Source organism: Trichosurus vulpecula, chromosome 3, assembly GCF_011100635.1.
Source record: "Trichosurus vulpecula isolate mTriVul1 chromosome 3, mTriVul1.pri, whole genome shotgun sequence".
NCBI lineage: Eukaryota > Metazoa > Chordata > Mammalia > Diprotodontia > Phalangeridae > Trichosurus > Trichosurus vulpecula.
The window spans coordinates 290,236,539-290,251,624 of record NC_050575.1 but is presented as its reverse complement, the minus strand read 5'-3'; the positions used below and the strand labels follow the sequence as shown (position 1 = coordinate 290,251,624).

The following is a 15,086-nucleotide window of genomic DNA, read 5'->3' as shown; positions in this document are numbered from 1 at the left end:
AAATAAATTTTTATTGATATCTTTTGTTCCTCTTCACCATAATTTCTCCCAGTATCCCTCCTGTTCCCCCTCCCAGAGTGCCATCCCAGATCACAAATATTTTAAAAAGAAAAAAAGGTTAAAGAATAGGAAAATCAGTGTAACTTATCAGTATATCAAAAAAAGTTTGAAAATATGTGAAATGATCAACACTTGTGGATCTCCCACCTCTTCAGAGATGTTGGAGAGTCTTTATATCTCTTCGAGCCACACTTGTTCTTTAAAATTATGCCTCATTTACTTTTGATTTGTGTATGTGTGTTTGTTCTTTTACATCGTAGGCATGTATATTGTTTTCTTGGCCCTACTTGTTTCACTCTGCATCAGTTCATGTAGATCTTTCCATGTTTCTCTGTATTCATCACTTCAGAAAAATAATACAATAATATTCCATTACATTCATGGACCACAGTTTGTTTAACCATACCCTGATCAATGGACATATACTTTGTTTCTAATTCTTTGCTTTCACAAAAAATGCTGTTGTAAATATTTTGGTTTATATGGGGGCTTTGTTTATATGACCTTCTTGGAGTATAAGCCTGGTAGTGGAATCTCTGGGTCAAAGATTATGGATATTTTCATCATTTTATATACATAATCCCAAATTGCTTTCTAAAATGGTTATGGCGATTCACAACTCCACCAACAATGTACCAGTATGCCTAGCTTCCCACAACTCCTCTCAGTATTGATTATTCTCATCTTTGCCAATTTGCAAGGTGTGAGGTGAAACCTCAAGATTGTTTTGATTTACATATCTTCTTTTATTAGTGATTTGGAGCATTCTTTCATGTGGTTGTTAGTAACTTTGAATTCTTTTGAGAACTGTTTATTGATATCCTTTGACCACTTAACCTGTGGTATTCAGTTTCTATTGTTTTGTAATTATTCTTTTCCATTTACATTATTGTAGTCATTGTGTATATTGTTTTTCTGTCTCTGCTTACTTCATTTTACATCAGTTCATTTTAAGTCTTTCCGTGCTTCTCTGTAGTCATCATTTCTTACAGCAGAAATTCTTACAGCAATTTGTTTAGCCATTGTCCATTGATGGGCCTCTGATTTGTTTCCACTTCTTTGCTACTGCCAAAAAAAAAATGCTACTATAAGTACTTTGGTGTTTGTGGTGCCTTTTTTAAAAAATTTATCAGCAATCTTGAGGTATATACCTAGCAGTGGAATTTCTTTTCAAAGGGTGTAAATATTTTTGCCACTTTATTTGGATAATTCCAATTGCTTTCCAGAATGGCTTTACCTATTCATAGATCCACCAACAGTGTGTTAGTGTAATGTTGTCCAACACAATCCCTGCAGCATTGACTTCAACTGATCTCTTAAATCTGCAGGCATCTCCCATCGTCACTTGTCAGATCACTTGTCAGAACTGGTAGAGCAGACATTAAGTGACCTGGAGCAGTCCAAATGTATCAGTATTGAGGATGAGATGGATGTGGCACCCCTGAACTTGGGCATGATTGCTGCTTACTACTACATCAACTATACCACCATTGGTAAGGGAACCTAGAGTCATCTGAGGGAAAATTGTGCAGGGAGAACCTTGTCTAAGGAAAAAGAATGACCATGGGTACTTTTCCCAAGACCTTTAGATGTGATAGAATATGTGAAATATCATTGTAGTTCCAGGGTGTTGGGCATGTCTCTTCTGTTCCTTTCTCCAGCTATCCTTGACTTTCTGCCAACCTCTTCTCTCCCCAGAGCTCTTCAGTATGTCTCTGAATGCCAAGACCAAGGTGCGTGGGCTCATCGAGATCATTTCCAATGCAGCAGAGTATGAGAACATTCCCATCCGACATCATGAGGACAACCTGCTACGGCAGGTGAGGAAATAGAGAACACTAGTCACAGCTCTGAGCATGTTCAGACTGAGCACCTGAAGTCCATAATAACCCATCACAGAAAAATCCTATTTCTAGATATTACTTAGTTATAAATTTGGGGCTTAAACATTTAACCATAGGGCTGAATGTTTCTACATGGCTGCTTTGGCTCAGGAGCAGTGACACTTAAGCCTCACAATATTTCTTTTTCCTTCTTACTAGTTGGCTCAGAAGGTTCCTCATAAGCTGAACAATCCCAAGTTCAATGATCCCCACGTTAAGACCAACCTGTTGCTTCAGGCCCATTTGTCCCGTATGCAGCTAAGTGCTGAATTGCAATCTGACACTGAGGAGATCCTTAGTAAGGTACTGTGTGATTGGAGGGGGTGGGGAGTAGAGGGAAGCAAGGCAGTAAGTTCCTGTGCCTCATGTGCTTTTTTTTCTCCATCTGTAGGCAATCCGGCTCATCCAAGCCTGTGTTGATGTGCTCTCTAGCAATGGTTGGCTGAGCCCTGCTCTGGCAGCTATGGAACTCGCTCAGATGGTTACCCAAGCCATGTGGTCCAAAGACTCCTACCTGAAGCAGCTTCCACACTTCACCTCTGACCACATCAAACGGTGCACAGACAAGGTAATCTGAGACTCAGACTGGGAGCATTAGGGAGATGCCTGAGGAGGGAAGCATCTAGCATCTTAGCTGAATTTTCTGGACTTAAGCTTTATCCAAGGGCAGAGGGAAGCCAGCTGTAATCTGAGAAAATCTCTGGTCCTCATTTGACAATAAAGGGGCCACACATTAAGATCTTAGACGAGGGGAGGTAACATATCTACCTCCCAGCTGTGGGCAGTGTTTCCCCTGGTTAAGAAGTAAAACCTGGTGCTGTTAGTGAAATTAATGAGTTCCTACAGCAGGTTTTCCTTTTCATTGGTATTTGTCCTTCTTTTTTCCTGGATCTCTCTGAGCCTCCATTGTTACCTTACAGGGAGTGGAGAGTGTCTTTGACATTATGGAGATGGAAGATGAAGAACGCAACACACTGCTTCAACTGTCAGACAATCAGATTGCTGATGTAGCCCGCTTTTGTAATCGCTATCCCAATATTGAATTGTCTTATGAGGTGGTGGAGAAAGAGAGCATCCGCAGGTGAGTTGGAAGGGTCCAACCCCGGACCTTAGAAGTGCTAAGAAGGAATACACAATCCCAGGTGGGTGGGAGTCAGCCTTTGTGTTTGCTCTGAGCCCACTGCACAAGTGGTGATGTCCTGTTTCTTTCTTGCAGTGGTGGGCCAGTTGTTGTGCTGGTGCAGCTGGAGCGAGAAGAGGAAGTCACAGGCCCTGTCATTGCTCCTCTATTCCCACAGGTAAGTTTTTCAGGTTTTGCTAACATACAGGTTTGAATCCCTTTTTACTAGCTAGAGTCCAAACATATCATTGAGGAAGAGGAATTTAGATAAACTGTTTTGACCTTGAATAAGTCATAGAACCTTAGCTTCTCTAAAACGGTAAGTTAGAGAATAAATACCAATCTGTGTTGGCAGAGGTATTTTTTTACCAGGAGTGCCAGACAAATACAGATTTATGGTTTTAGAAGTCCCATGGGGCCATTGCAAGCCACCCCGTAGCATTATTCTATCTGTCTCTTGCAGCTAGGGCTGGTCTGGGGAGAAATGAGAAAGCAGTTCAGCGACATTTCTAGAGCTGGTTTTAGGACCAAATTCTGAGTGGGGGAAGTTATGGAAAGTATAGTGGGACTGTGGTATTACAATAGATGAGTAAACTAGCCCTTTTCCTAGGGCTGTGGGGGTCTTGAAGCCATCCCCCTGCTTAACGAATGTTTTAGACAGAGGCCTAGTGCCTCTTTTTTCCCCTCTAACCTCCTTCTGGGAAGGACTTCTCTATTAGAGATGTCGAATACACGGCTGTACAATTACAGAGTGTCACTGGAACCAGATTAAAATGTAACTGGGACATATTTAGCAAAATGAAACTACAGTACAACATAGATACTGTCATTGTGTGGTTTTCTAAGTCATTATGCGGGAATCTATTTCTGTTTGAATTTGATACCTGGCTCTACATGATAGTTTACCTCATCAGGAAGCTTTTTCTTGAAACTGGTTTAATATCTTCATGTAGTTTAGGCTCATTTTCTAAGTGGATATGGAAAGTAGATAGATGATTCCTGTTTTCTTCACTAATATTTCAATTATCTGACAGTGTTAGAAACTGAAGTGTTCTGGATTCATCAGTTTCTAGATAACTGAACTAAATAAATTGAAACATTAACTTTTGCAAGGCACTATGATCAATATTGGAATTCTCTCTTTTAGGAATCAAAAACTATTTTAATGGTTTTTCATGAAAGTCCGAAAGTGATTAAAAAAGGGGGGGGTTGTTTGCACACTTTTCCTGCCTTGATGATTGAATTAGTTATAAATATTATCATACTTTGCTGTAATATACATGGACACTCAGGGGCTATTAAGATATGTTGGTTCTCAACCTCTTCACACCTTATTAAGACTCTGCATGAGTTTTTGTGGCCAAAACAACTCCTCATCTGGCAACCACACTACTCTTGATGAACCTCTCTGAACTTAGGCTGGCCCTTAGACAATACACCCAGTCTGTTGTACCCCTGTCTAAAACCATTTCCAGCTTTGGTGCCATTGTCTTCACCTTTAAGAACCTAGTCATCTCTATCCCATTGAGCCACTGGTGTAGAACTTGGGTGGAGGACCACAGTAGCCCTAATTCAGATTTCTGTACTCAACTGAATGTGTCTGTTATTCTCTGTTTAAGCCCAATCTGATGAGAGGAAGTTTCAAACAATGCTTTCCCCACTCTCCTTTCTCTCCACTGCAATAGGTTTTTCATGCTTCTTCATGTGATACAATTTACCCCATTCTGCTTCTCTTCCCTCTTCTCCCAGTGCAATCCTCTTACCCCTTAATTTTTTTTAATGTATATTTCTAACTGCCCTAATAGAGATATGGTTCTTAAGAGTTACAAGTATCATATATATTCCCACGTAGGGATGTTACTGAATAACTCATGTTGTTTCTTTCCTTTTTATACTTCTCTTGAGTCTTGTATTTGAAAATCAAATTTTCTTTTCGGCTCTGGTCTTTTCCTCAGGAATGTTTGAAAGTCCTCTATTTCGTTGAATTTCTATTTTTTTCCCCAAAAGATTATGCTCAGTTTTTCTGGGTAGTTGATTCTTGGTTGTAATCCAAGCTCCTTTGCCTTCTGGAATTTCATATTCCAAGCCCTCCAATTCTTGAATGTAGCTAAATGTTGCTAAATCCTGTGAAATCCTGACTTCTTGATATTTGAATTGTTTCTTTTTGCTGCTTGCAGTATTTTCTCTTTGACCTGCTGGAATTTGGCTCTAACATTCTTGGGAGTTTTCATTTGGGGATGTCTTTCAGAAGGTGATTGGTGGATTCTTTGAATTACGATTTTACCCTTTGGGTCTAGGATATCAGGACTGTTTTCTTTGATAATTTCCTGAAAGATGCTATCCAGGCTTTTTTGATCATCACTTTGAGGTAGTAAAATAATTTTTTTTATTCTTAAATTTTTTTTATTCAATATATTTAGTTTTCAGCATTGATTTTCACAAGAGTTTGAATTACAAATTTTCTCCCCATTTCTACCCTCCCGCCCACTCCAAGATGGTGTATATTCTGGTTGCCCTGTTCCCCAGTCAGCCCTCCCTTCTGTCACCCCACTCCCCTCCCATCCCCTTTTCCCTTCCTTTCTTGTAGGGCAAGATAAATTTCTATGCCCCATTGCCTGTGTATCTTATTTTCTAGTTGCATGCAAAAACTTTTTTATTTTTGTTTTTGAACATCTGATTTTAAAACTTTGAGTTCCAAATTCTCTCCCCTCTTCCCTTCCCACCCACCCTCCCTAAGAAGTCAAGCAATTCAACATGGGCCACATGCATATCATTATGTATAACCCTTCCACAATACTCATGTTGTGAAAGACTGATTATATTTGGCTTCTTCCTAACCTTTCCCCCTTTATTGAATTTTCTCCCTTGACCCTGTCCCTTTTCAAAAGTGTTTGTTTTTGCTTGCCTCCACCCCCATCTGCCCTCCCTTTTTTTTTATCCCCCCTTTTTTTATCTTCTTCCTCCTCCTTTCCTGTGGGGTAAGATACCCAATTGACTATGTATGGTATTCCCTCCTCAGGTCAGATCTGATGAGAGCAAGATTCACTCATTCCCCCTCACCTGCCTTCTCTTCTCTTCCTACAGAACTGCTTTTTCTTGCCACTTTTATGCGAGATAATTTACCCCATTCTATCTCTCCCTATCTCCCTCTCTCAATATATTCCTCTCTCATACCTTGATTTGATTTTATTTCTATTAGATATCTTCCCTTCACCTTCAACTCACCCTGTGCCCGCTCTCTCTCTCTCTCTCTCTATATATATATATATATGTATATATACTCATACATATATACATGCATACACCGTCACATATACATATATATACATATATATGTATATGCATATTCCCTTCAGCTACCCTAATACTGAGGTCTCATGAATTATACACATCATCTTTCCATGTAGGAATGTAACCAAACAGTTCAACTTTAGTAAGTCCCTTGCAATTTCTTTTTCTTGTTCTTTTTCTTGATTACCTTTTCATGCTTCTCTTGATTCTTGTGTTTGAAAGTCAAATTTTCTATTCAGCTCTGGTCTTTTCACTGAGAAAGCTTGAAAGTCTTCTATTTTATTGAAAGTCTATATTTTGCCTTGGAGCATGATACTCAGTTTTGCTGGGTAAGTGATTCTTGGTTTTAATCCTAGCTCCATTGACCTCCTGAATATTGTATTCCAAGCCCTTCGATCTCTTAATGTAGAAGCTGCTAGATCTTGGGTTATTCTGATTGTTTCCACAATACTCAAATTGTTTCTTTCTGGCTGCTTGCAGTATTTTCTCCTTGACCTGGGAGCTCTGGAATTTGGCGACAATATTCCTAGGAGATTTCTTTTTGGGATCTATTTGAGGAGGTGATCTGTGGATTCTTTGAATTTCTATTTTGCCCTGTGGCTCTAGAATATCAGGGCAGTTCTCCTTGATAATTTCTTGAAAGATGATATCTAGGCTCTTTTTTTGATCATGGCTTTCAGGTGGTCCAATAATTTTTAAATTATCTCTCTTGGATCTATTTTCCAGGTCAGTGGTTTTTCCAATGAGATATTTCACATTGTCTTCCATTTTTTCATTCCTTTGGTTCTGTTTTATAATATCTTGATTTCTCATCAAATCACTAGCTTGCACTTGCTCCAGTCTCATTTTTAAGGTAGTATTTTCTTCAGTGGTCTTTTGGACCTCCTTTTCCATTTGGCTAATTCTGCCTTTCAAGGCATTCTTCTCCTCATTGGCTTTTTGGAGCTCTTTTGCCATTTGAGTTAGTCTATTTTTTAAGGTGTTGTTTTCTTCAGTATATTTTTCAGTATTTCTTTGGGTCTCCTTTAGCAAGTCATTGACTTGTTTTTCATGGTTTTCTCGCATCCTTCTCATTTCTCTTCCCAGTTTTTCCTCTACTTCTCTAACTTGCTTTTCCAAATTCTTTTTGAGCTCTTCCATGGCCTGAGACCAGTTCATGTTTTTTTGGAGGCTTTTGTTGTAGGCTCTTTGACTTTGTTGATTTCTTCTGACTGTATGTTTTGTTCTTCTTTGTCACCAAAGAAAGATTCCAGAGTCTGAGACTGAATCTGGGTGCATTTTTGCTGCCTGGCCATGTTCCCAGCCAACTTACTTGACCCTTGAGTTTTTCAGTGGGGTATGACTGCTTGTAGACTAAAGAGTTCTATGTTCCAAGCCTGGGGGGGTGCGCCAGCTCTGCCACAGCAGCACTCCTCCTTCCCCAAGAACCCGCAACCCGGACTGCACTTAGATCTTCAGCAGGCTGTGCACTCCTGCTCTGATCCGCCACTTAATTCCTCCCACCCTGTGGGCCTGGAGCCAGAAGCAACTGCAGCTCTAGTTCTGTAGCTGCCCCACCTCTGCTGCCCCCGGGGCGGTGGCCCAACCGCAAACTCCCTGTCCCCAGCAGCTTTTCCCACTAACCTTCTCTGTTGTCTTTGGTGTTTGTGGGTTGAGAAGTCTGGTAACTGCCACAGCTCACAGATTCAGGGTGCTAGGGCACACTGTGCCTGGCTCCTGGTCTGGTTGGTCCGCGCTGCCCATGCTGGGCTCTGCTCTGCTCTCAGCTCCATGCAGGATAGACCTTACCCAGAGACCATCCATGCTGTCCTGGGCTGGAGCCCTGCTTCCCTCTCCTTTTTTGTGGGTTCTGCAGTTCTAGAATTGGTTCAGAGCCATTGTTTATAGGTTTTTGGAGGGACTTGGCGGGGAGCTCATGCTAGTCCCTGCTTTCCAGCTGCCATCTTGGCTCCGCCCCCTTGGTAGTAAAATGATTTTAAAATTTATCTCTTTTGGATCTCTTGGATCAGGTCAGTTGTTTGTCCAATGAAGTATTTTATGTTTTCTTCTAGTTTTTCATTCTTTTGATTTTGATTGATTCTTGATATCTTCTTGATTAGCTTCCACTTGCCCAATTCTAACTTTTAAGGAATTATTTTCTCCAGTTAGCTTTCATACCTCCTTTTCAAGGGGAGATGTTTTCTTCTGTGAAATTTTCCACATCTTTTTCCATTTTTTTTGTGCTTTCCTTTATCAAGCTATTTACTTTTTTTCATGATTCTCTTGCATAACTCCCATTTCTTTTCCCGATTTTTCTGCTACCTCTTACTTGATTTTTAAAATCTTCTTTGAGCATTTTCAGGAGGACTTTCTGAGCCTGAGACCACAATTCATGTTTCTTTTATGAGGTGTTGCCTTTTGACATTGTTGTCCTCTTATGAGTTTGTGTTTTGATCTTCACTGTCACCATAGTAGCTTTCTACAGTCAGGGATTTTTGGTTTTTGCTCATTTTCCAGCCTATTTTGTGACTTTTAAAATTGAGCTCTGCTTCTGGGTTACAGGAGGCTCTGTCCCGAGCTTCTTGTGCTGGGAGCCAGGTGGCTGGTCACTGGCTTGCTGTGTGGGAGCCTCTGGGACTGGTAGCTCACCATGTATGGCGGGGAATCAGGGCCTAGCAGCTCACCTGCTGGGGCTAGAGGCCTTATAGCTGGCCTGCTGAGGCAGGAAGCTCCAGAATGTTTTGAGGCATGATCTGAAGTTGTTTCGAGGGAAATTGGGGAAGAGCTCAGGCAACTTCCTGTTGTTTCTCTGACATATTCAATAACCCTCATTTATATGGCACTTGGAAGACTATGTAAGTGCTTTCCTTTTAACAACCTTGTGAGGTAAGCAGTACAAGTATTGTCTACCTTTTGTAGACAAACTGAGACTTGAAGTGACTCTTCTAGTTATGGTTAGTAGATATAAAGAGGTGGGATTCAGACTCCATGTTTCTTTCCATTACAATAAATGGTGAATACTGAATTATCTTTGTTTATTAAGGTCCTTACTTTGTTCACTTTCACAGAAACGTGAGGAGGGCTGGTGGGTGGTGATTGGAGACTCCAAATCCAATAGCCTTATCTCCATCAAAAGGTTGACACTGCAGCAGAAGGCCAAGGTGAGTGAATTGTTCAGGCCTTACGTGGGGAAGGAGGGGGGTCGGAATACCAGGGTGGGGTGAGACAAGACTAGGCTTTCTAAATCCTAGAACTGCTCATCTTCACTCTTGCTTCCTTTCCTCTTCTAGGTGAAGCTTGATTTTGTGGCTCCAGCCACTGGTGCCCATAATTACACTCTCTACTTTATGAGTGATGCCTACATGGGTTGTGACCAGGAATACAAATTCAGTGTGGATGTGAAGGAAGCAGAAAGCGATAGTGATTCTGACTGAGTCCCAGGGCATTCATTTACTCTCACAGAAAATGCTAAACTGAGATTTGAAATGTGTAGTTGTCTGAAACCCTGAATTTTCAAAGATCCGATATGTGAGGGAATCAGATTGTTCGTGTTGGCTTAGCTGTCAACATTTTCCCCCTTTATTAAACCCCCTTTAGTAATGTGAATGGCTGCTGGTTTTTGTTGGCTATGCTGAAGAATACAACGTGTACAGTATTTTTTAATGGGGAACTTTGCAGGTCTTTTGAGTTTCGAATATTCTAATAAAATTATTTGAAGATTCCCTGACTTGACTATGTTTACTTTTTGAAATGATTGTATTTAGTAATAAAGGTTCATGGATAGCCCCTTGGGTAAGATAGGTCTTCTGTCCTGCCCCACTGGCCAGATGAAACTCCTTATGAGGCCAATTGCTACTCCCAGGTAACCACTCCAGAGCTTTTGGTCAAGGTTCAAGTTTTTACTTATGTCATAAACTGGGTTTGTGGTTTAGGGGATGACAGGGTGGCTGATTCAAATTAGGGTAACATGTTGGCCAGTAGTACCCCAACTTCCTTGGATCAGCCATCCTGTAGGCTGGTCAGCATTATGAAGTCCTGCAGTTTCTAAACACCAGGGGGCAGCATAAACTACCCAGCGAGTCCTACCAGGACAGTCAGCTGTTATTTCAGAGAGCTTTACACACAGCTTTCTTCGCTTCTTTTCAGATCAGATGTACAGTATCTTTTTAAGCAGGTGATCCAGGCAGGCTTGAGAAGCCAAAGTTGCATGTGCTAAATCTGTGGATTTCCTTGAATTGCTCTCTTCTGCTACTTGCTTGAAAGCATGTGGAGCTGGAAAACCATGCTAAATTTGATCTGAAGGAGACTTGAATATTTTTTGGTAGCGAGTTATTCCTGGGTTCCAATTAAAACAGGTTGTGGAATGCAATGCAAACTTCAGTTACGGCTCTGTCTGCCTGCCTTCTGTAAGAAGGCTTTCCTGGTTCTCAATGTTAGTACCTTCCCTCTGAGATTATCTCCTAAATTTATCCTTTATATAACCTGTTTTCATATAGAGATAAATGGACATGAAAGTACTAATAAGAATATGAACCACTCTTATTCCTAAATCTGAGCGGGACCAGCTCTACTGGGTGGTCCACTCCCAGTTTCCCTGTAGGTCTTGAAATTTTTCAGTGGGTCATTAATAGTTACAGTGGTCATAAGACTGGCAAAAATGGCTTGAGAGACGGAGATAAAGAGCTGAAATGAGAAGTGACTAAAGGTGTACTGAAAGATATTTCTAGCATCCAGTACTGTCACTGTCTCTTAAATAGTCAATTTAATTCACCCACCTTGATGGGAGTTTCTTAAAATGAAACCCATGGTATAGATATTTTAATAATTAGCACTCCATACCCACCATAATGCAAACAGAAACTGAAAATAAGATTTTGAAAACATTTATTTTACACAATTGAACTAGGGGGCCCCCAAGTTGAAGGATGGAAAAATTATTAGTGATTCTGGAGCTGGACTCTTGCAACCAGCTTCTGACAAATGAGTAGGGGATTAAGTTCAGACATGAAGAGAATGAGAATGCTCCTTTACACTTTTTACGTAGACTGAAAAAACTGATTTTCATGATTTTTTTCCCCTCTGGGGAAAATCAGTATTATCCCTCTGCTAAAAGGTTCAGGGGATGTGTGTGGGCCTTAGAGACCTTCCGGTTGTTGGTATTTCCAGAAGGCCATCTCACCATCATCACTGCAAGAGGCCAGTAGCCCTGGCTCCTTGGGGTTCCAAGCTACACAGTTCACATCCTGGGAGTGGGCCTGGGGTAGGTGAGCTGTTAGGGAAAAAGATGGCTGTTGAGGGTCTGAGTTAGGGTCTTCTTCAAAGACCCGGATGGCATCATCACCACAAGCTGTGGCCAGGGCCCCTGTCAGGTGACACCTAGGAAGAAAGGTGTTGCTTTTCAATACACAGATCAATTCTAAGCAGAATGAGAATGATGATGCTGTGGGAGGTACTAGTTTTCCCAAAGTCCTGTCTCCCTTTAGGATTCAGACACAAGTTTTACTCAAGGTCTTCCCTGAGCAGAACTAAGAGACCAGGCCACGTAATCCTAACATTTCTAAACCACTATGAACATGCTTATCTGCAATTTAAGAGGTAGCTTTAGCTTGGTAGAGATTGAAGGAAAAGTCCCCTAAGCTATTTTCCATACAGAATCCTGGTACTCAGCCAGAATTAGTGCTGAAACTACTTTCCAGTCTTCTTAACACATACTTCATAAGGGGAAACTAACTCCATATGCTCCAGACACAGAGGCACGCAAATATTTCTTGATAGTCCCGAGAGATGCCCCTACCCCAGACTACTAAATAATAAGTGAAAAATATCGTTCTTATCATCATAGCCCAAATGAAGCTATCTCCAGCCTCCCCATCTCCTTTCTAAAGACTCCCAGACCAGAGGCTACTATGCACTTGTTACATCAGGAGGCTAGTACTGGCCAGATCTGGCAAAATCAACAATCCAGCTCAATCCCAATGAGGAGAAGTCAGTGCAGGGTATTTATGTACCAGCTTTATGAATGAGCGTGGCTTACCAAGAGACATCATACACGGTTCTAGAATGGAAGCCAGATAAGGTGCAGATACACTTCCAGGTAGGGTCAGAGCCATTGCAGACCACTCCTGTTACAAAAAGTCTCTGATTAGTTTGAAAAACATCCAAATGGCTTCTTGTAGCAGATGTTCTCCAGAGGACTCTGATCCAAGTCTTAGAGAAGCCACTCTCTGCCTTCGTTTCTGGCAACTCACCTTGCTCATTGCCTGGTAGGTACTGGCGCCAAATGCGAACAGTGCGGTCATCACTGCAAGATGCCAGGCGTTGGCCACTGGGGTCAAAGGACAAGCTCCACACCGTGGACTCATGGCCCTCCAGGGTGGCATAGCAGACCCAGTCATCCTCTTCCTCCCGGTAAAGCTTTACTGTGTCGTCATAGCTGGCTGATGCCAACAGCTAGAAGGAGAATACACAGGACATATCAACACTGCTAGGGATGTTAATGATAGCTAGCATTTGTATAGTGCTTTAGATTTGCAAACATCACAGGTGTCACATTTACACGTATCTCTTGGTCTTGACAGGCATCATCACCCCTGTTTTACAGAGGAGGAAACTAAGGCAGATCACATAGCTAGTAAAGGTCTGAGGCAGCTTTGAACTCAAGTCTTCTGACTCCAGGTCTATCCATTGTACCACCTAGCAGCCTATGTTAAGGAGTTATGAAATAATATGCACTATCTCTTCCCACTATCCCCACAGGCTCTTACAGCCTGGAGGGGTTTTATTACAGCTGCTTCTAAAAGTGGCCTCAAGGTTTTAATTTACAACACAGCTCAGGAGGGAGAGAATTAAGACTGTTTAACATCAGAGATTCTCAGCAGTCTCATATCCAGGTATTTTTTGTCCCAAGAGATGCCCCTACCCCAGACTCTTACCTCTTGGTTAGGGTGCCATATCACATGTTTAACATCCTGTGTATGTGAATTCAAAACACTGACACATTCATATTCATCCTCTTCATCGACTGTAAAAGGTAAGGACACTATGAGCCAAAAAGCCAAACCTATAAAGGCTACATTTAACAAGGACGCAATCGACCACCTTTCTTAATTCTCTCCCCACAAGCCATTCTACTCACCTTCCCAGACCCAGACACTCTTGTCCCTGCTGCAGGTAGCCAAAAGGCTACCAGATGGAGCCCAAGCTACTGACTTGACTTCATTTTCATGTCCTTCAAGGGTGGTTACACACTGCGGACAAAGTATAGCGGGTGAAACTCAATAAAAGGGGAGGATCCAGTGAGGCCTTTCTTGATCCCCTCAATCACTGTCGTTTCCCTTCCCCCATCCTAGATAATTATTTGTATATATTTTGCATTTATCTGTATTTACATTCCAAACTCAAGGAGAGCCCCATTTTTTCCTTATAGCCCCAGCATAAAGCAAAATTCCCATCACCCAGTTAATAAATAATAGTAATAATAATAAATAGTTGTTCGATAATAATAAAATGTTTAATTGAAATGAATGGAAAATGCCAAGCACAGGTGGGCTCAGGGTTTAACCATCCTGATCCAGAAAAGCTGCAAGAAATCCTACACGCCTACTCTCCAGCCTAGTTACCTCGAAGTCATCCTGGTTCTTCTTCCAGATACAGGTGGTGGCATCAAAACTTGCAGATGCCAGGTAGTTCCCACAAGGAGACCAGGCCACCTTCCTCACAGTGCGCTGGTGACCCTCGGCCAGAACAGACTTACACACCCAGCAATCACCTAGAGAGAAAGATGATGGAGTTCACAGCACCAGCCTGGGAGCCTGATGTGGGGAGGAAGGAGGCAAAAGGAAGCCAGGGCAGATTTCTTATCTTAGAGAAAATATCAGCTGATGCTAAATTACCACCAGGAATATCTCCCCTACTTTTTTGAGGGGAGAGGGGTGGAAGGGGAAGATTAAGCTTCTCTCCAGCGACTTGGCTGTCGGGATGAGGAAGGGGAGCGGAGGTATCTGGGGAACTATTCCAGGATGGAATTTTGTCAGTTACAAGATGACATTCATTCATTCAACTAGATGGTGAATGCACAGCGCTTCGCAAACTCTGAAACGCAACTGGTTACTGTAATTATGCAAGGCACCCGATGTGGGGGCTTCTTGCAGTGACACCTAAAGAAGAGCGGGGGCAGGGGCAAGGGGAGGACGGGGAGGGAGAGCGTCCGGGACCAAGTACCCCGAAGGGAGGGATGCGGGGGGCCGGACCCTTACCCTCCTTGCCCCAGATGCGAATGCTGCGGTCGCCGCCGCACGAGGCCAGCAGGGTCCCGGCAGGGTTCCAGGCCAGGAACCAGCAGCGGGAGTCTGGGTGGGCCGGCACGCGGGCCAGGAGCACCAGGGAGTCCTTCATGGTGGCGCTCCGGCTCTGCCTGACTCCAGGCCCCCCGCCCCCTGGGAGGCCGAGTCAAGGTCCGGGCCGGAATTCTAGCAGTAACTCAGCTCCAGACTCCCGCAGCGACCCCCTGGTCCCCACCACTTCCGCTCTCGGGCCCCGAAATCTCCTGGGAACTGTAGTGCCCGTAGGGTCCGGCTGCCGCACTGCCTTGTGGGAGTTGTAGTTGTCGCCCGGGGTCTCGGAAGCACGGTCGGCTTTTCTGCTACCTCACCAGCCGCGTCCGGTTCGTACCCAGTTCGCAGCTAAGGAGACCCTTCCCAGGACGCGATCAGGACGACCCCGAACAGTCCCTGGATGCAATACAGGAGCAGCAG

At 42.8% G+C, this 15,086-nt stretch overlaps 2 protein-coding genes across 2 annotated transcripts in view; one reads left to right on the top strand and one right to left on the bottom strand.

Annotated features, from left to right (window-relative positions):
- Positions 1–10,055, top strand: part of SNRNP200 (small nuclear ribonucleoprotein U5 subunit 200) — a 43,055-nt gene extending 33,000 nt beyond the window's left edge. The window contains exons 38-45 of the mRNA XM_036749211.1: positions 1,389–1,553; positions 1,759–1,880; positions 2,103–2,246; positions 2,335–2,511; positions 2,864–3,024; positions 3,160–3,241; positions 9,402–9,494; positions 9,624–10,055. Coding sequence (XP_036605106.1) covers positions 1,389–1,553; positions 1,759–1,880; positions 2,103–2,246; positions 2,335–2,511; positions 2,864–3,024; positions 3,160–3,241; positions 9,402–9,494; positions 9,624–9,767 — 1,088 coding nt within the window. The 3' untranslated portion in view covers positions 9,768–10,055. The remainder of the gene's footprint in view (positions 1–1,388; positions 1,554–1,758; positions 1,881–2,102; positions 2,247–2,334; positions 2,512–2,863; positions 3,025–3,159; positions 3,242–9,401; positions 9,495–9,623) is intronic.
- Positions 10,056–11,200: 1,145 nt separating this feature from the next.
- CIAO1 (cytosolic iron-sulfur assembly component 1) lies at positions 11,201–15,071 on the bottom strand. Its single transcript, XM_036748090.1, has 7 exons — positions 14,589–15,071; positions 13,953–14,101; positions 13,469–13,580; positions 13,266–13,354; positions 12,582–12,783; positions 12,368–12,455; positions 11,201–11,709 (listed from the first exon to the last, which is right to left on the bottom strand). Exons 1-7 carry the CDS (start codon positions 14,725–14,727, stop codon positions 11,469–11,471), a joined length of 1,020 nt encoding a protein of 339 aa, XP_036603985.1. The 5' UTR covers positions 14,728–15,071; the 3' UTR covers positions 11,201–11,468.
- Positions 15,072–15,086: the final 15 nt, after the last annotated feature.